The following is a 21872-nucleotide window of genomic DNA, read 5'->3' on the forward strand; positions in this document are numbered from 1 at the left end:
AATGTTTTATTGCTACAGGTTGAAATTTTTCAACCATCAAAATTAGAACAAAATTTAAGTTTCTGCTCACTATGGTTTAACACAGCCATTTCATGGGACTTTGTTTTTAATGTAGGTTGGTAGTATAGTTCAGCAAAGTTTAGATGATAGCAGAATGGTATCTTGAAACTTTGTCTATAATTTAAAGAAGTGGGGCATGAGCTGTAATAGAAAGACTGCCTTCTATCTGAAAGGTCAGTCTTTGAATTCTCAAAGATTCATTTCAAAATTTAAGGCTTTAATTATCTGACACCAGTATATACCTATCTTGCAACAAAGTCCAATATTTGATGTTACAGCTTTTCGCAAATACTATACATGGTAACTGAAATATTCTTAGAAATTGTACAAAAGACTTCCCTGAACTTATCACAACCTACCTGAATCTGGACCACACTTTTTTTTTTATCTCTTCATAAAGTCACAGCTTTCATTTCACAGCTCCAATAGCAATACAACATGGGAATACAAACAACACTGTGAAAAACAAGGGCCTGATAAAGCCCACAACAAAGCTATTCACTAATATTGGCATTACCTTTAGCCATGCTATTAGAGATCACACTTTATTTTTGTGCATAATAAATAAGATACAGAAAAATGTTGAAAATATATGACTCAACTATCTAATTAAAGCTGAGTAAACTAACCTAGTTAGATTTTAGTTTTTCAACGAGAAATGACAAGAGTAGCTGAATATAAAGAAAAACAAAAAGAACTTTACTTTCCTATGTTAATACAGGTCAAGAGACCCTTTCTTCTCAAAAGGGTTGGTAACACCAGTTCTTAGCAATAAACATAAGGCACTTGTTTAGATTACAACATCACTCCATTTTTTCCACTTGTTTTTCTAACCCTGTTTTTCCCCCACAGTATCATTTGAAATTAATAGGATGAATGAGGCAAATGAGAGACGATCCAGTTGATACTACTCAGAGCAAGATAGTACAGTACAGTGTTTCAGGGGTGATGTCTGGACATAAAATGAACCCAGTCAAGGTCCTCTGACACCAATGTATCCACTATCAAGTAAACCTGAAAGAAAATAAAAGATTTATTCAATAGTTCCAGTAAAATTGGGTTGGAATACAATATACATGTTAGGAATTTAGCTCCTCACGGGTGGCATCTGCATCTTAAGAGTTCTGAGTACTTATGAATATTCATTCTGAGACAATCTACATCATTTGAACATTGTCAAGACAAATAGATGAATTTCATTTCAATATACAGTAGAGTTTAAACAAAATTCACACATACACCCCCTATTATATGGCTGGTACCTCCTCCAAACACCTCATTAGTGGCAGAGGTAGGACTAGTGTTCTTTCCCAACAATAAAAACTTCAGTTGCCACTCATAGGAGTTGAAAAAAAGTTTTTGTTTTTTTGCCATCTGTTAAGATGTTCCTGAGACAGGGCCAGTTAATAAAACATAACAAAGCACTGGAGTTCAGTTTGTACTTCTCTTTACATCACTACTGAACTGTTAGACTGGGATGTGGAATGCAGGTTATGTACTATGAAAGGTTGATTGTAGCACAACTGTTCAGTCAGTAAAAGGTCTTCGGCAAATTCCCTTTAGAGTATACTTTCTATAAACTACATGTTCCACAAAAAGGTCAATTATATATACAATTGATTCATTTTACTTAATCTTATTTGCTCAGATCCTGCAAATGCAATGAGAATATTAAGCCTGAGGCTAGTTCTCAGTGTATAGGTTTAACAAATTAAGGCTCATTTTCCCAATCAAAATAGTTTTTAGTTTTCCTTTTAAATTATGAGTTACATTCATAGTACCTGCCACCATCCTTGCCTTCAATGAAATCTTAATGCAGGAGCAGCATTCTACTTCATTATAGAATTTCCCTGACACCAGCACTTAGCCCCTTCTAAAAAGTTCCCATCTGCACTAGCCTTACAGCATTATTACATTGCCTCTGGCTTGCACCTCTGTTTCCACCTGTGTATTTCACAGAAGCCCAACACAGATTAGTTGAAATATTCACACAACTGTTTTTCAAAACAATTTATTGCATCATATTTGGTACCTTATGTTTGACAACAAAAAGGAAATTACATCTGTAACTGCAAGAAAAAGAAGCTGGTCTGTTATTTGAAAAAAAAAAAAAAAAAATCTTGGGCCCTTTAAAAATTACAAAGTCTTGGGCTTGCCTGAAACGACTGAGCAAGAAATATATTCTTAGAAATGTAGGGCTTCAAGTATTACAAACCTGTGACACTGTGGAAAAATTCCAGAGGTATCTAAACTGCAGCACTTTTTTTTCTGCATATCGTGAACAAGGCCTGCTGAGGTTTTTAACTATTAGTCTTTTGATCAGTCATAGAATGGTAGTCAGGAGTTCTGCTGTTTAACTTCAAGCCATGGTAGATTTTCCTTTTTTCACTCTTGGGTGAAAAATTCATGCTTGCTAATTAGTTGGTGCCACATCACAGTGCATTTGGTTCTTGCATTACAGTTTTAACAAGTTTGGCCAAACAATGCTGAAAGGTTTGCATTGTTGTTTTAGTTCTTCAAGTTTTAGTTAAAATTGAGACTGTTACAACTGGTTCCTTCAGTTAAAAACTGTGGTACAAGAACACCAAACTGATCATGTACAGTGAATTTTGGAAACACAAGCGTACTGAACACCTTATAGGTTTCTTATAATTTTGCTTGGTATCTATATGTCCCAGTTTCTACAACATCAAGCATCTGTTGTAGGTTTCTCTGTAAATAGTGATTCACATTGCATACTTCCTATGGTCAGAATCAACCCCGTAACAAAATCAGTCAGATGCTAAAGCCCCAACAACTCTTTGTGCTCAGTGAAAGAATCCAGTGCTAAAACAGCATTTATGCTGTCTGAGATATAGTAAAATCTCACAAGACAAATTTAAAGTAATATTTCTGCCACACACCTGCTTTGTTAGTTGTAACAGCCTCCAGATTTTATATAAATTAGTTTAAAAACATGGGTGGGTGGGTAGGAATAGGATAAGGTATCTTTTTTAACCACTCAATTTTAGCAGCTTTAATTTTTTAAGAAACTGAACCTCTATCCTGTAATGTTAGATATTTTATATATACTTTTTCAGCAGGATAAAAAACGTAAAACACTATTTGAAGGCAAGAACATTTACTCCTCTCATTCTGTGTAAGTTAGAGCAATGCAGCAGGTGCGTGACAAAAATATTATATACTAGATATGGTCCAAAGTCATTCCATTTGCTTGTTTAGTGATGTTCAAATTTCATTGGCCAGTTCTTCAGCTTCTGCAGAACTATCTCCATTAACTGTGATCTTCATATCCTCTTCATATCCAGGAGGCATGAAAGCCAAAGCATAAGGAAAAAGCTTATGACAATTTGCTCTATAAACTTCAGCAGCTTCTTTACAGTCTCCTAGGCTACCATCACACAAGGCTTCCAATACCTCCATACATGTCTAAGGAAAGAAAACAAGTCATGTTATAACTGGTCAAAAAAAGGTTCTTACTGTGAATTTATTAGACATTTCAACAGCAAGAGATTTCTAAAATAAGAAATAAATACACATATTTAGCTATTTACTCCTGGATATACATTCTATTAGAATGTTCTTCAAGGGCTAATTTAACCATTTCTCCAGAATTGCAGGATTTATACAAAAGGCTAAGCAGGGATGACTGTAGAAACCGGAATGGGACTATGGTGAGGCAAGCAAGGTATACAGGGTGCTATATTTAAAAAGTCGCTCACTCTCAGCATGTGAATGACCTTAGGCAGCAATGTTACCTCAGCCTAGCCTGGCCCTGGGTATAAACATCTAGATTTACAATGCCAATATCAATTACTGCACGTATGCCTTTTAATATTTTTGAAAGCTTAGAACCAGCCAGCAAACTCAAACACTGTATTCAACCTTGTGTTCAAATTAAAGAGCATCTTAAGGCACATCCAATAACTAAGCAGAAAAGAGTGTCTCAAACATGAAATGATTATTTGCAAGAAAAATTATTCATGAAAACGAGTAATTCTTTCAACCAAACCCCTAAGTAAGTCTGCTTCTTATCTTTTTTGTTGATTCATGTTGACTTGCATTTCTCATATTTGCTTTCTTAATATTTTCACTTAGAAAATGCTACTTAGTTTCCAGATACAAAAATCCCTACAAACTTTGCCAGGTTACAAAGCAACTTAAATCCAGGTTACAAAGGACCTAGGTTAGAACTTTAAATCCAGGTTCTAATCTAAATGGTACAACTAATAAGTCTAACTTTTCTTTCTTAAAGATACTGCCTTCAATTTGCTATTATATGAATATATTAATAACTGTCTTTCAGCATATACATGTTTATCTGGCAAATTATAACATGAGGTAGCTATCCATTTGTTTCTAGTTTAAACTACAGTATTTTACAATATACCCATATTAACTTTTATTTAACTTAATCTCATATTGTATTACAAGTTACAAAATAAGCATTTTTATTTAGCCCCTAGTAAATACATCTTTATTTTGAGAAAGGGTCTTGCCCTGTTGTCCATACTGGAGTACAGCGACACAATCACAGCTCACTGCAACTCCAACCTTTCAGGTTCAAGTGATCCTCAAATCTCAGTCCCCCAAGTAGCCGGCAATACAGTGCCACCACATCTGATTTTTTTTTTAAGAGATGGGGTCTCATTATGTTGCCCTGGCTTGTCTTGAACTCATGAGCTCAAGTGATCTGCCCACTTTGGCCTACCAAAGTGCTAGGATTACAGGCCATGAACAACAACGCCTAGCCGAAATACATCTTAAACATGTTAGAATCTTCACTGAGACCACTGCTTGCTCAGAAATGCAGATATGAGGTGAAATCCAAAAATGACTATGGAATATATATATGATTTTATTAAAACATATTTCCTAAAAAGTTATTCCAAGCTACAGATGTGAAACTAGTTACTGAATACCAAGTAGCCTAAATAAATTTTAAGATAAGTTGTTTCTGATCCAGGTTCATAATGATTTAAAGAACAGTGTGTATAAATAACCAGTTATTTCTATTGGTGAAAAAAGTTCAGTATTCTTACAGAGAGATTATGAAAAACTCTTTACCTGGAGGTTTCTGTTAGTGAGAGATTCATCAAGTGTTGTTGCCAACTCTATAGCTCGCTTCTGACTAGAAGGATCTAAATAATATACCATTTTGGCAGCTAAATGAGAGGGAAATGGGAAATTTATTTCAAGGTAAAACCAACATCTTATCCTCTACTTATTTAAATATAAAAGGCAAACAAGATACATGTGCACAGAGGATGTGGCACTTTATTAGAAGAATGGGAACAACTACTTGAGACACTGTTATTCAAAAAATAATAATTCTAAGGGGATTAGCTTAACCATTCAAAGTAAGAGAATGATAGAGGTATACCACGTATATCTACCCAATAAAATAGAACGTATATGCAAAACATGCACAGTAAAGGAGACTATGAAGAAACACAAGCATTCTAGTAATACTTGTCTTTTTGTGGTGGGACCATGATAGTCTTCTTTCTGAAATAAGCAGAATAATTTGGAGGTTGGGGGACTATCCTGTCTTGACAGTGTGAGCCAAAATGCTGAATTCAGGATTCCACAAAGACATACAAAGCTGCTGGGCTTAAGCCAGGTATTTGAAAAGTACTACCTATGTGGTCCCATAAAGGTCAGATTTTGGCTCATTGGCACAGACCTTTGCCTTAGGTTTCTCACAAACTGTGAAGATAATTTCAGGTGTTTAGCATTGTCAAGTCTGATACCTACATAAGAATGAGAAATGGAAGAGGATGGTCCTATCTGAGTGAATTTTAAGACCCCAAAGATGAAAGAAGAAATTAAAGAAAACTCTACCTTCATTTTATGATATACATTCAAGTTCAGTTACACTTGCTTCTTTGTAATGCCAATGCTGAACCAGAAGAGGCTACTGACCTTGATCTGTAGTCATTATTTTGCCGTAAGAAATTTAAAAATGTATAGAAAGCGTGTGTGTGTGTGTGTGTGTGTGTGTGTGTGTGTGTGTGTGTGTGTGTGTGTGTTTGTTTTGCTTTGAAGCAGGGTCTCATTATGTTGCCCAGACTGGTCTCAAACTCCTGGGCTCAAGTGATCCTTCTGCCTCAGCCTCCTGAGTAGCTGGGACTACCAGTATGTGCCACTGTACCCAGCTTAGGAAGCTTATTTAAGCTGCCTGTTTTCATAGGATCACAATGTAACATATACACATTGCCACTTCCATTCTAAAAATGTGTACCTTATATTATTGTTGATTCATTAAAATTACTGAAGTTGTTTTAGAAGGCTAAGAAAGGATAAAATAAAGTGATTACCTGATAATCTGTGTGGCAATGAATCAGAATTCCTTTTCAGAAAAGTTTCATTAAAATTCTTTGGATTCGTTGCTCCAAAAAGACGATTCATTTCTTGTTTTAATACTGTTCTAACTGTATCCGGTAAATCTTTACTTTCACACACTGCTGAATAAATTAAAAATAAAATCTTAGCAGTTGAATACTCTGATAAAGTTTACAAAAGTTTGTTTTTGTTTATGTTTGAGACAGGGTCTTGCTCTATCACCCAGGCTGGAGTACAGTGGCACAACCATGGCTCACTGTAGCCTCAACCTTCCAGGCTCATGCAATCCTCCCACTTCAGCCCCCCAAGTAGCTTGGACTTCAGGTGTGCACCACCACGCCCGGCCTGTAGGAGTTAAATTACTTAATGATGAAGCCAATGAAACACGGCAATTATATACAAAAACAATCTACTGATAATTTAACATTTGCAAAAAGAGCTTACCTATATAAATCGACTGACTGATTGAGACAGACAAGGTTTTACTGCCACCTAAGCTGGAGTGCAGTGGCACAATCATGCCTCACTGCAGCCTGAACCTCCCACGCTTCAGTGATCTGCCCACCTCAGCCTCCTGAGAAGCTGGAACCACAGGTGCAAGCTACCATGTCCAGATAACTTTTCTATTTTTTTGTAGAGATGGGGTTTCACCACGTTGCCCAGGCTGGTCTCAAACTCCTGGGCTCAAGAGATCTGTTTGCCTTGGCCTCCCCAAGTGTTGGGATTGTTGGGCATGAGCCATCATGCCTAGCAATATACATTTAAAAGAATATATGTCAGCAGAACAATCTAGTGTTCTAAAGGCATTCAAAGAATTTTATTAACACAAGATTCATTTCCAAAAAGGAACTGTAAGCAAAGTAGATGAAAAAACATGTAGTTTCACAGCCTTCTAAACCCCTAGAGCTGCCCTCCTCGACCTTAAAGTCTGCAAAGCAACAACCTACCTGGTAAATAGTATCACAGCAACTATGTAATGCTGAAGACAACAAATTTTCCTCACCCTTTCTATCTTCCTCTATACCCAAGTAAAGCACATGTGTTTCAATTAAAAACAAAACAAAATATGGTTGATGTTATTGACCTTTATTTCAGAAACTATGTATATTGAGCTATCACTATATAATAAACTCCCAACGACCACCAAAGCATTTTCCTGTTAATAAATAGGCTGGGCACGGTGGCTCACACCTGTAATCCCAACACTTTGGGAGGCCAAGGCGGGTGGATCACTTGAGATGAGGAGTTTGAGACCAGCCTGGCCAACATGGCGAAACCCCATCTCTACTAAAAATTTAAAAATTAGCCTGGCATGGCGGTGTGCGCCTGTGGTCTCAGCTACTCAGGAGGCTGAGGCAGGAGAACAGCTTGAACCTGGGAAGTGGAGGTTGCAGTGAGCCAAGCTCATGCTACTGCATTCCAGCCTGGGTGACAGAGTGAGACTCTGTCTCTAAATAAATAAATAAATAAATGCACTGTTGTCATCATATTCCCAGGCCTTGGGATTTATAGAAAGCAGACCCTAATTCCTCTGGATTGAATCCAAGTTACGCTTTGTTTCATTATCATTTTGGTATAGAGAGTCTGGAGCTTTGAAGTTAGTAGACTTGGGTATGGATCCAGGCTTGGATAAGTCATAACCTCTCTGAACCTATTTCTTGTTCTATAAAACTGGGGTGATATCTAATCTAAAAGGTTTACAGTAAGGAAAAGCTACTGTGTAAAAGTGCTAATTATGTAATGGGGTGTAGTCAATAAATCATAGTTACTATTTTATCATAGTGTGAAAACATTAAGTAGATTTTCCTTATGGCTGGGAACTATGGTGATGGCTTTCAAATTTTCACTTCAGTCGGGTATTTGTACTGAGACAAATACATATTCCATATCCATACCTTATGTGAAGCAAAAGTTTCACAGAACACTTACTGTGCGTAACATATGCTGATTTTTTCTACACTATTCTATTTCGATTTTGGGTTTTTGAGTGCTGGTAATGACCCACTATCCTGCCAATGGATCATTAATCTAAGTTTAAAAAATATAATGAACTCAGTAGGAAACATCTTCTAAGTGAAATATTCTATACATAATTATTAGTTGAATAATTCACTGACATGCTCTTTGTTGGTTAAATAGCATTTCTTCTATTATTCTATAAAACTGGGTGGTTCAAGTAAATGAGCTATAGTGAAATACTTTAGCTTAACTTATGGCTGTACTTTCAACTTGGTTTTGACAATTTAACAATACTTGTTTTTCAGTGGAGAAGCAGGAATAGAGAGAGAACAGGAAGCAAAGTTATTAAAATAGGTTACAGCCAACTGCAATGAACATTAATTATCTCAAAAAGTATGTATCTTCTGTACAATAAAAATTATTTACATGGGCCTTGTTGGTTTGCCTGAAAAGCTTTCAGGATACTTTACATGTAGAAAGTATCTGCATAGTTTGTATCATAGTTGATGAAGACAGGGATAGGCAAGGGATTTTTATGGTTTTCATTATCTTTTTTAACTTGTTTTAATCAGATTAAACAATCTCCCAGAAAAATTAAAACTGCGGGAAAAAAAAACTCTGCAAAATTAGAAGCAAATAACTTCACTAATAGCTGATTCCAAAAAGTTTGAGGCCTACTAATTTTCTCCTAAACTTTTCTGGATATTTTCCTGGAAATTACAGTTCCAGACAACTAGAATTGTAACTTCCAGGAAAATATCAATTACAAAAAGGATAAAAAAATTCTACTGCAGTAAAACCCAGAATGTCCTATGGAATTCTGTGTAATGAAATTTTACGTGTACCTTTAAGAAAATGTCACAGATTATCAGATGTCCATTTACTGCTAAAGACTAGTGGACAGGGGAGAAAAACTCTAAAAAGCCTTTGAATGTGATAAAACTGACAAAAAACATCAAGGCCTCAGGAAAGTATAAAATCCCCTACTAACTCAATTACCTTCCACGAAAGAGTAATAAGTCTTGGGAATCAAGGAAAATAACTGATGGGCGAGAAGAGGAATAAAACCTTTTCTAAGGCGCTTTTGATTTAGGTCTTTTGACATCTTAAACTGGAATGTTTGGTTCATGCTATTAGCTTATTAACAGAACGAATAAATTAAGTAAGCACCAATGGTTAAAACACACAATGAAAAGGTGGCTGATTCTTAGCAAAAGGGACTGTGCAGGGTTCTCAGGCTAGCTAGCTTGTCAATAATTTGGGTAGAAAATGTTCTTATTTTGTGTGAGGTAATGACTGTTCACTACTAGGTTACAGCACAACCTAGTAAGTGATTACAACTCAAAATGGCAAAATAAATGAGAAAATTAAACAAAGCTTAAAAAAATAAAAAATTTAATTAATAATTTAATAAGTATTAAACAAGGTTTAAATAATAAACAATAAATTAGATTATTAAAGAAGGTTGGAGGAGAGATACATAAGTATAAAAAAAAATCTCTGCAGATAAAAGAAAAATGAGTTTAAGACCTAAGTTTCACTGTAGATCAAGGCAGCCAGTGCTAATTTTAAAAGCACTTAGGAGAATATAAACATTTAAGAAAATAATAAGACAAATAGAATATATAAGCGCCTATCTTTTACTTAGCACTGACCAGAAATATAATTTAATTGTTTTAAGTCCTAAAACTTTAAAATTTAAAATCATAAAAAAACTTTCAAAGGGTATTAAATCATTCTCATAATAAGACAAAGACAGTGCTCCTATATGGTAAATAATTGCATGTGGCATTTAGTAATAACATTGTTTTAAACCAACATATTCTAGAGATTTGGAGGGTGCCAGTAACCATGCTAAAATCCACATTCATTCAGCAAAGTTTCCACAACTGATGAAATAGGTGTGGAGGCACTGTTTTCCTCCATACTCTCCAGAAAGGTGTCTGTGAGGGTTTCTTTGTAAAGAAGCAGTTACAACAGTGTATCTTAACATGACAAATGTATTCCTGAAAATTTACTTCTAAATTAAATATTTTTTTAAAGTACTAAATATTTTAGTTAAAGAAACCCTTGGGGTATAACAAATATGCTACTATTTGGATATCTGTATTTTCACATATGCCTTTATTTTCGAAAAAGGCAATGAAGCGGTCTACCCAACTTCTTAAAGGCCTTTAAGAGACAGCTCTTTACCACTGCAAATAATCACAACCTAATTTCATTGCCTAAAGTCAGTCAAAATTAGATCACTTTGTAAAGTGATGATTTCAGCTGAACACATAGAGCAATGGGAATAGCCAGTATAGATACTCAGTAGTTCTAACTATTAATCATTCTACGCCCATGTGTATTTTAATTTTCAGAAACCAACTGTTGAAAGAAAACACTCATGTTAATCAATCTACATACTGATTATAAGCAAATACATTTAAATATGTCACTTTACATTTGTATTTACAAAGAAAGTATCTAACTCAAAAGGATTTAGGTTATTTTACTACCTTTCAGGAAAACATGTATAAAGTATATAACAATGTGTATGTTATTTTTGAAAATGCTTCATTTTGAAAATACTTTACATATACTCCATCTTAACTGAGAATAAATTTAAACTATTATTTATATCCTTAATTTTCTGACCCATGATTGCAAAGTTATTTTTTATACTCCCCTCCCAAAAAAAAACTAAAGAGAAACAAACTACTAAATACAGCAATTCTCTCTTTTACTTTCTATAATATGGTTATATTATTACTTTCATAATTTTTAAAAATTGAGGAAAAATACTACAATTCAGTTTTTGTAACACAAATTATTTTTTGGACAAGTGTAAGTATAATTTAAGTCTAATCTTTCTTGAAAGTCAAAACGATGTGGTTTTTTTTGTTTTTTTTTTTTGTTTTTGAGACGGAGTCTCACTCTGTTGCCCAGGCTGGAGTGCAGTAGCGTGATCTCAGCTCACTGCCACCTCCGCCTCGCAGGTTCAAGCGATTCTCCTGCCTCATCCTCCTGAACAGCTGGGACTACAGGCATGTGCCACCATGGCCGGCTAATTTTTGTATTTTTTGGTAGAGATGGGGGTTCGCTATGTTGGCCAGACTGGCCTCGAACTCCTGACCTCAAGTGATCCGCCCACCTCAACCTCCCAAAATGCTGGGATTACAGGTGTGAGCCACTGCACCTGGCCAAAATGATGTTCTAAATTGGGATAATTTAGCATTTTTTTGGTGATTGGGATGCCTGATTTAATTTCCTCAGTTTTAAATGTATGGAGTTGGCAATGAGATAGTTAATATTATTTCCAAATTCTATAGATTATTCTGTTAAAGGTTCTATTTCTCCCCCACCAGTCACTTAAAAATCCAAACAATAACAATACGACCTGACTACAGGAGTACTTTATTATAAATTTACAGTTTTTACAGTAGAAAAAACAATATGAAGATGTGGGCTGTAGTCACTGTTGTGTTATTAAGTTTCTATCTATGACACCTAGAATAAGTCATCTTTTAAGGTCTCAGATTTTTCCCACTGTGAAATGAGAGACAATTACTGTAACATTCTACCATTCAGGGTCTAAAATTCTGTAGTTCTACTTTACAGTAAAACTAATATAAAACTAATTGATCTGATTGCCAAAATATTTGAAGACACAGATAATTGTTTTAAAGTAACAAAAAAGTTTATGACTTGAATTGTGCTAAGAAAATATAATTCATGCAAATTCAGATCTACAATACTGATAAATAAGGAGAAAACAGTCCATTTCAAAGAGATTCTTCAATTTTAAAACAATTTACTAAGAAGTTTTACATAACGAAATATGGTTCAAAATTTCAACTTACATGTAACTTTTTAGAAACAGAAACAAAGATGATTCTCAAATATCTGGACTGAATAATTCTATGTCAAAATCAGGTAATACTTGTATCCTTAAAATAAAAACATTCATCATAAAGAAAACAGCTCTGCTTTTCCCTTAGCTAATTTAATATGCGACAGCTTTAAAATCATTTGGTTTATGATAAACTTGTACAGACCACTTATACCATCACTATCAACCACTGTATCAAATACTTAAGTAATGGAAAACAAAAACATACCAGTACTAAAGAGACGAATCATACACTCATGAAGCCAGGGATGACTAGAATCAATAGCAAATGCCCTCTTTACTGATTGTAGCATCAAAAGAAACTTTTCTATAAAAAGAGAAAGTAAGATATATTTTGATCATTGGATAAGAGGCCTCCTTTGGAGGGCCAAGATTTCACAAATAGAAAAAGTAAATTTAGAGTCAATCACATCAGAACCACAAACATGATTGAGGCAAACGATTTTCCTCAAATTTAGCAACATTAGTTAATATTTTTCACATAACATTCTTTAAGAAAAAGGGTTTTGTGAAATGTAGAAACTTTAGGTGGCATTTAGCAATATTTAATGACATATAAGCAAAGAAAATTTGAAGTGCCTTCATTTCCTAACCTCCTTAATTTCTTTTTTTTTTTTTTTTTTGAGACGGAGTCTCGCTCTGTTGCCCAGGCTGGAGTGCGGTGGCGCAATCTCCACTCACTGCAAGCTCCGCCTCCCGGGTTCACACCATTCTCCTGCCTCAGCCTCCTGTGTGGCTGGGACTACAGGCGCCCGCCACCGCGCCCGGCTAATTTTTGTATTTTTAGTAGAGACGGGGTTTCACCGTGTTAGCCAGGATGGTCTCGATCTTCTGATCTCGTGATCCGCCCATCTCGGCCTCCCAAAGTGCTGGGATTACAGGCGTGAGCCACCGTGCCCGGCCCTTAATTTCAAAATAAAGCAACCTTTCCCACTACTTAGAAAATTTCATTGTGTATATTTGAAGGTGTTCTTTTATTTTGTGACAAGTGAAACAGCTTCCCTTCTGTCTGACTGTTCCTCTCCTGTCAATTCGTGACTCCTCCTTTCTCCTCTAAATGTAGAATAGTTACCAAGGTTGTATTTATAGTCATTCTCTGATCTTTCCCTATGCTATCCCCACTCCCATTCCCTGTATTTCCCAAGATTCAGTAGTATCTCCACCTGTTATATGGAAATTTGCACTTGAATACCAGTCCACTTCCGAGTTTTATCTATAACCACCTCTTTGATAAAACTTTCCTAATTTGGTACCATTTTCCCAATATCAAAGTTCAAAACCCCAGTCTCTTCTCCTAATGCCCTTTCCCTTGTCCCCAATACTAAAAAAGCCAAAAATACAGTCATGCCTTTGTCATTACCAATTCACACAACTGCAGTGGGTTCCCAATGCTGGGGTCCTTTAGAGCTTAGGACACAGCCAAGAAGCCAACTGAATGGGGCTTCAGATTGCCCTTCCCTACTTTAAGTAGAGCAGCTTTTGAATTTTGTACTTTGGGGTTCCATTTAAGAATTTTTTTAAAGGGGGAGTTGTATTAACTGTTAAAAGTTTGAAAATTATTGGACTATTTATTAAACTTATTTTCCACATTATAACATAGTAATTGTGGGAAGTAAAAAATACAGTAAATATTTTAATCACTCGAAATTCTATCAAGAGACAATTTGTTATCTTTTGATCTATTTCTTTCCAGCCACTTCTATATTAAGCACCTATGTAAATATATTAATAAAATTTCAATTTATAGGTAGTTCTGTATCCTATTTTGGAATAATATAGCAACTTTTCCCCAACATCATTTACTTCTGATAAACATGACCTTTTATTTTTTTTTGAGACAGAGTCTCACTCTGTTGTCCAAGCTGGGGTGCAGTGGCCGGATCTCAGCTCACTGCAAGCTCTACCTCCTGGGTTTACGCCATTCTCCTGCCTCAGCCTCCCGAGTAGCTGGGACTACAGGTGCCCAACACCTTGTCCGGCTAGTTTTTTGTATTTTTTAGTAGAGACGGGGTTTCACCGTGTTAGCCAGTATGGTCTTGATCTCCTGACCTCGTGATCCGCCCATCTCAGCCTCCCAAAGCACTGGGATTACAGGCTTGAGCCACCGCACCTGGCCAACATGACCTTTTTTTTTTTTTTTTTGAGATGGAGTTTCGTTCTTGTTGCCAAGGCTGGAGTACAATGGCATGATCTAGGCTCACCACAACCTCTGCCTCCCAGGTTCAAGCGATTCTGCTGCCTCAGCCTCCTGAGTAGCTGGGATTACAGGCATGCACCACCACACCCGTCTATTTTTTTGTATTTTTAGTAGAGACAGGGTTTCTCCGTGTTGGTCAGGCTGGTGTCAAACTCCTGACCTCAGGTGATCCGCCTGCCTCAGTCTCCCAAAGTGCTGGGATTACAGGCATGAGCCACTGCGCCCAGCCAAACATGACTTTTTAAATGGATGCTCATATAGAGATGTACCATGTTATTCAATTTCCTTTAGTAGGTAAATTGTTTAGAGCAACACCTTCTCTTTGATCTTATTAAACAGTTTCCCTTTCCTTTAATATGCATCACCTTTGTGATGAACTCTTTTTTCAATTAACCACTTGGATAATATTAACTCAGTACTCTAAAATCTTATTATCTACTATATATATATTCTAAGCATTCTAAACCTGGAAACCAAGACCCTTCATTATCTTTTACCTGCTCCAGGCAATTCAGACAACCTCAACATTATTTACATGTTTTCTTAACAGATACTCTTGCCTTCTATGTATCTTTTCCTTTAGAAATATAATCCATCCCTCAAGATCCAGACCCAACATTTTATCTTCTATTTATAACAATAGCTAATAATAGCTAACATTTATTTAATGCTTACTATACACCAGGTACTAGGTCTAAGCTCTGTGTATTAACTAATTTTATCCACACAATTATCAGTTCTTTGAACCATATACACGGTAATTACATCTGACCTGAATCCTAGTTATGTATGTACATCTATCATTGATTCTAATATCCTGAAAGAAGTGATCGTATCACTACATCTCCTTACACATTCTGTTCATAGCAGGCATTTCTCTGAGAAAGCTGTGTTGGCATTTGCTAAATAATCGTACAGTGGTAAGGCTATCACAGTTGGGTGACTATACCTAAGAAATACAGTGATCAGTTTTATCAGGGCCACTGTACCCTAATTGCCTACCTTTCCTAAAGTAAATCTCAAAGGCAAAAAGATGAGTCTCTATCTTGTTCTTCACCAAGTTCTTCAACGGTGTTAAAAATTTAATAGCTTCTTCCAATGGAGTTTCAACCTAACAAAAATAAAAGATATTATACAAATGAAAGTAAGGTTCTTGGGGAATGTGATTTTATTCTACTAAAAATTCTTATTTTTAAAAAATAAAACCACTTACCAGTCACCCAGAAAAATACTGTCATATTTTAACCTCCCATAACCTAAACAAAGGGGATTTTGAATTCTAGAGTTCTTAACTGATTTTTAACCCCAGATACTATATTATTGCTGGATAGAAACTACCCAAAAAGAAGGAAGTAGATAAAATAGAACCAGAGAAAGAAAGACAGAAAGAGAAACAGGTCAGATAGCCAAGGGGGAAAAAAGAAGAGATGTGAACTAGGATAGGAGAAGTACAAAGGAAACTATAGAGACCATGACAGAATGAGTGAATGTTCTTTATAATTCAAACAAAGTAAAGTATAATCAAGCTATTCAAAATCATACACTATCCATTCTGTCTTGCTTTGTTCTATAAATTCTACAGGAATTCATATTTATTCAAATGACATTAATATTGAGGTGGCTTTTAAAATATTAATATTTATAGAACTGTGTTCCTACCAATTTTTTATTAATTATATAAATGTCATAGTAATTATATACTTGTAATCATTACTAGGCAGGTATAATGCAATTGTGCTACTATTCTGAAACTCCTGGACTGAATATTGAGACAAGATTATTCCCTGTCTTATCTCAGGTAGGGCTGGAGACCACCACCATATTTATCAGAAGGGCACTGAACATCTGGATTCTATATCTGCCTTCTCTCATCACAGAGGCAGTAACAATTTACCCTAATGGAAAATGAATTTGCAATCTGGTCAACGTGCCTCTGTCAGTACGGTAATTGTGGTTTCACCAAAACAGCTTCTGGGCAAGAAAATTGTTTCACTGCATTAAAAACAAAAAAAAAGAAAAGCAATAAAGTGAATTCTATGGGATTCACCATGTCCTAGTGTGTAAAGCAGCTGACCTTACATGACAATAAAATAACCCATTAAAAGCCCAGCTCCAGTGTCAGAATGTTTTCTTTCGAAGGATACATGTTCTAAACCAGAACCAGAAATTAATATATGGCTCTGTCACTCTAATAACTATGGATTCAGGAACCAAGAGATAGAAAATAAAGGCCCTCATAGGTATGACTTCCCCACACATTTGCACATATTTTACTTCTTGCTCCCATGACTCCATATTCTACTATATAGGAATTTCTGGTACAAGGGGAGAAATATTTGTATCAGATAAAGGCAGAGAACTGGAAACAAAACCTGCCACCTAGCTGTATCATGCTTTCATGCCTCTAGGGTACAGATTGAAATGAGGGTCAGCGTATTGACCAGGGTAATTTACTAACACAGAGATATGGCTGCTATTACAAAGGGAAACAAGGACTATAGGGCAGGTGAATCAATACAAGTATTTATATTTAGTTAAATCAAGTACTTGAACTTGGAGAGAGGAAACAGATAAATTAATTCTGTCTCCAACTTTAATAAACAAGAACATATTCCCCCAAAGGAGATCTGGGTTGGGTTTGATATTGCGATATGTAGTCTCAGTCTCTGTTTACCTCTCATAGATAAGACTTTGTCAGGGTAAATCTAAGTGTTTAAATATACGTAGATAACCACAAGAAATCTAACTACACTCTATATTTACTCATACATCGTGCAGAACAAGGTTTTATATATACATGGAAGCATGTAATCAGAAATGCAAGTCTAAAATCAGTATTTCAGGAAAAAAAAGTCAAAATATCCCTTGAAAATCCTTTAAGCTGAAGATAGGCAGATATAAAAATATAAATACTTTGTATTACGTGTATGAAAACCATGTTTTCAATACCAAATTAACAATCATCATAGCAAGATGTTCACACCAAGATAAGCACACAAGAACTGAAATGGACTGTGGCAGTCATGCCTCCCATCTCACAGTCAGCTGGGGTCCAGCGTTCACTGAGGAAATACTGGATAGAATTAACCATCATTATGCATACTATTCTTTGTCTCCCTTAAAGAAAAAATTACATCCAGTCACGAAGAGTTGAATTCACTTAGGTTAAATGCATGTAGGATAAGACTGCACCGCACTTAATGGGCAATTTAAGACACTTCCAAGGGCAATTTTAATCATATGCAATTTTTAAACTTATAAACTGACTTGAAATCTAATCCTCATATTAAGATATGTTGTAAAGGAGTATATCTCTCTAGCATAGCAACTCCCAGCACAGCAACAAAAAGTTTAAAATGATTCAACTTTTTAAAGAAAGAATACTATACTAAGGAATCATAGCCTTTGGAAGGAAAAGTGTATATACAACAGGGAAAAAAAATGCTAGGCTGGGTACGGTGGCTCACACCTGCAATCCCAGCACTTTGGGAGGCTGAGGTGGGCATATCACTTCAAGTCAGGAGTTCAAGACCAGCCTGGCCAACATGGTGAAACTCCGTCTCTACTAAAAAATACAAAACAATTAGTGGGCGTGGTGGCATGTGCCTGTAATCCCAGCTACTGGAGAAGCTGAGGCAGGAGAATCACTTGAACCTGGGAGGCGGAGTCTTGCAGTGAGCTGAGATCACGCTACTGCACTCCGGCCTGGGCGACAGAGTGAGATTCCATCTCAAAAAAAAAAAAAAAAAAAAAAAAGCTGAGTGAAGGCAAGGAGGAACATAGGATGACTACTACAAAAGGGAATTCTTAAATGCCAACTAATGCCTCATGGTAAGTTGGAGAAACAAGTGATACAGCTTCTGCCAAGACCTGAGATTTATACTCAGTTGACTGAATGCTGACCTTACTAATTCCCATTTTCCTTTTCTCCTTCTTTACTGGAACTACTGCTAATTTAATAATGCTTTGATTTTATTTTATATAGTCATGTGCTACATAACGATGTTTTGGTCAACAATGGACTGCATAAGTGGTCCCATAAGATTATAATGCCCTATTTTTAGGGCATTTTAGTAACACACCTACTTACCATGTATCACAATTGCCTACAGTATTCAGTACAGTAACATGCTATACAGGTTTGTAGCCTAGAAGCAATCAGCTATACCATATAGCCTAAGTGTGTAGTAGACTTTACCATCGAGGTTTGTGTACATACACTCTATGATGTTCGCACAACAACAAAATGACCCAAGGCGGGTGTGGTAGCTCACACCTGTAATCCCAGCACTGTGGGAGGCTGAGGTGGGTGGATCCCTTGAGCCCAAGAGTTTGAGACCAGCCTGGGCAACATGGTAGAATCCCATCTCCATAAAAATAAAAATAAATTAGCCAAGCATGGTGGTGAGCACCTGTAGTGCCAGCTACTCTGGAGGCTGACGTGAGAGGATCAGTTGAGGCCAGAAGGAAGAGGCCTAGGTGACAAAGCGAGACCCTGTCTCAAAAAAAATAAAAGAAAGCAACAAAATCACCCAAGCATGCATTTCTCAGAATGTATCCCTGTTAAATGATGCATGACTGAATATTACCTGAACTGGTGACACTAAATTTGCTATTTACCACATAGAAGAAAGCTGAAATACAGGATCACCAAAAAAAGGAGGGGTTGAGGGGCGGGGGAGACACTATATACCGTAGAGCCAGACTTGGCAGACAGCTCTTAAAATAACCTACAAAGCCACTCCTAGTTATGATGGCTTGGTAAAATTTGACACTGTTACCACATTAAAGATCTTGGTAAGTATAGATGCTTTTAGACAGGGGCATCTTGGAGGAAGTTAGCTGAAGAAGAAAAGGGTCTTATGTACCTAACAGGTAAGAATAATATGTACTGAGGAGCAGTTCATGAAAAAGGGTAACTTGCACTAAGCTGCTTCCAAACAAAGCAGTCAGAAGCACTGTTTGTAGCCATTACTTTGTTCTCAGACTCTACAATCATGGCTACAAATAATTAGACCACAGGTTGTTATCTGGCTTGAAGGCAATTATGACACCCTGGACACAAGGATAACCTAACAGTCTTTAAGGAAATCTAGTACAAGAATTCCGCTCTGTAGGTGTACTCTTTATTAAACAGTAACTAAATAATCAAAAAAGATCCTCTCCTTAAGAAATACATGAAAACATGAAGAGGTATAATGAAAAATGTCATTAAGGAAAGTCATGGGATAAAGGGAAAAGCAAGTAGACAAAGTGATGACAGCAGCAGGCAGGCAGTGAAGGTGGTAAAAGTAGTAGTAATAAAGTGGGGGCATAAAGATGGAAGGTCTAAAGTTTAAGTCCTATGCCCTGAATGACTGAAATTCTCCGAGGTCTGAAGGTCCATTTTCTTTGCTTTCTTGTTTCCCTGTGTAGTCTTCCAATAAATTCCCAAGAATAAAAAGGTACTGTGTTTGTTCCTAGCAGGTATACAATTATTTGTAAAAAGATGTCAATAAATCCTTGTAGAATCCAACTAGATTTTTCTATATTTCGTGTGTGTGTGTGTGTGTGTGTGTGTGTGTGTGTGTGTGCTATTTTTCTTTTTATTTTTTTAAGAGACAGTCTTGCTGTGTCTCCCTGGCTGGAGTGCAATGGCTATTCACAGGCATGATCATAGCTCACAGCGTTACTGCAGCCTCAAACTCCTAGATTCAAGTGATCCTCCCACCTCAGCCTCCAACACAGTTGGAACTATAGGCACATGGCTATATTTCACATAGCAATATTACTATGTCTATGTGATATTACTGTCCACCTGCTCTGGTGAACAGAATTCTAAACATATTCTCCAACTCTATTTGTTTGGCATTATAATTTTCCTTGGTGGCATTATAATTTATAATTTGTTTGGCATTATAATTTTCCTTAATTAAAGTCTGGGGCGATTGCTTACTATATTGCTTTAACATAACAAATTATGCAATTATTTTCACACAAAGCAGGAAGATGTCTAGGGTCAGAAGAAAGGACAAAGGAATGTTATTAATCAAAATGGTTCATGTGACAATGAATACCTTGGTTTCAGCTTAATGGTTAAAACCAGCAGGTCAGATTTTGGCCTGGGGAAAATATTTACGGCCTTAGGCTAGAAAAGAAATAATGTAAACTGACAACATAGGTAGTGGGAGATACACGTATAGTCCTCAGTTTTTAACAAACTCAATTTAGCCTAGACATAAAAACTTGCATGTTACCACTGTAACAGACACTAGATGCTTTACATATATATTTTTTCTCCAGTCCTAAATAAGGATTTTCTTAGTTTCATTTTATAGATGAAAAAACCATCAGAGAGGTTAGACAAAGTGTCCAAGGGCACACAGTGAAACTATAAGAGCTAACATCTGGACCCAGATCAGAATGACTCAAAAGCCAAAATTTTTTCCGCCATACTATACTACATGACTTTGGAACAGGATCATTATCTCAAGTTTTAAACATGAAACACGATCAGAAACAAAATATTAAAGAAAGAATACTAAAAAATAAAATAATTTTTGGCTCTAAAATCTATAATCACATTGGTCAAATAAAACAGTATGAAAATGACAACAGCTGGTCACAAAATGTCACTCAATTGTGCTAAACACTATTAAGTACCTTGGCCAGTTTCTCTGGAATAAGTTCTTCTTTTGGACCTCCAATTTCCTCATCATCATCATCCTTCTTCTTTTTCTGATTTCTCTGTTGCTTTTCTTTTTCTGCATTTTTTTTCTCTTCTTCTATCTGGGCTTTCTTTTGAGCTCTTCTTTGTTTATTACGTAACTTCTTTAGCTCTTTGTCAGACATGTTTGCTGCAGGCAATAAGTTAATAAAATTAACAAGCATGTTAATCAGATTAGTAATTTTAAGTATGATTTGATATTACCAAACTCCCATTAAAAAATATTGCATGAGGCTGGGCATGGCGTCTCATGCCTGTAATCCCAGCACTTTGGGAGGCCGGGGTGGGCAGATGACCTGAGGTCAAGAGTTCAAGACCAGCCTGGTCAACATGGTGAAACCCCGTCTCTACTACAAATACAAAAATTAGCAGGGTGTGGTGTGCGCCTGTAATCCCTGCTACTCAGGGGGCTGAAGTAGCATAGTTGCTTGAACCCAGGAGGCAGAGGCTGCAGTGAACCAAGATCACACCACTGCATTCCAGCCTGGGAAACAAGAGCGAAACTCTGTCTCAAAAAACAAATTTAAAAATTTATTGCACGGTATGGACGTAAAAGTCCCTATATGTACATAGACCTTTTATTTATTTATTTTTGAGACAGAGTCTCACTCTGTCACCCAGGCTGGAGTACAGTAGCGTAATATTGGCTTACTGCAACCTCTGCCTCCCAGGTTCAAGCAATTCTCCTGCCTGAGCCTCCCGAGTAAATG

General features: G+C 36.3%; 1 protein-coding gene across 3 annotated transcripts in view; it reads right to left on the reverse strand.

Moving 5' to 3' along the window:
* Window positions 1-738: 738 nt before the first annotated feature.
* Window positions 739-21872, reverse strand: part of LOC105493266 (N-alpha-acetyltransferase 15, NatA auxiliary subunit) — a 91914-nt gene continuing 70780 nt past the window's right edge. For 2 of the 3 annotated variants that reach the window (XM_011760788.3, XM_071093016.1), the window contains 6 exons: window positions 21099-21292; window positions 15459-15567; window positions 12468-12566; window positions 6381-6527; window positions 5128-5225; window positions 739-3489 (listed from right to left, as the gene is read on the reverse strand). In XM_011760788.3, the coding sequence (XP_011759090.1) occupies window positions 3289-3489; window positions 5128-5225; window positions 6381-6527; window positions 12468-12566; window positions 15459-15567; window positions 21099-21292 (848 nt within the window). In that variant the 3' untranslated portion in view covers window positions 739-3288. The remainder of the gene's footprint in view (window positions 3490-5127; window positions 5226-6380; window positions 6528-12467; window positions 12567-15458; window positions 15568-21098; window positions 21293-21872) is intronic. The other variant, XM_011760789.2, reaches the window with a different exon arrangement.

The sequence above is a fragment of the Macaca nemestrina genome, chromosome 3 (genome assembly GCF_043159975.1).
Source record: "Macaca nemestrina isolate mMacNem1 chromosome 3, mMacNem.hap1, whole genome shotgun sequence".
Lineage (NCBI taxonomy): Eukaryota > Metazoa > Chordata > Mammalia > Primates > Cercopithecidae > Macaca > Macaca nemestrina.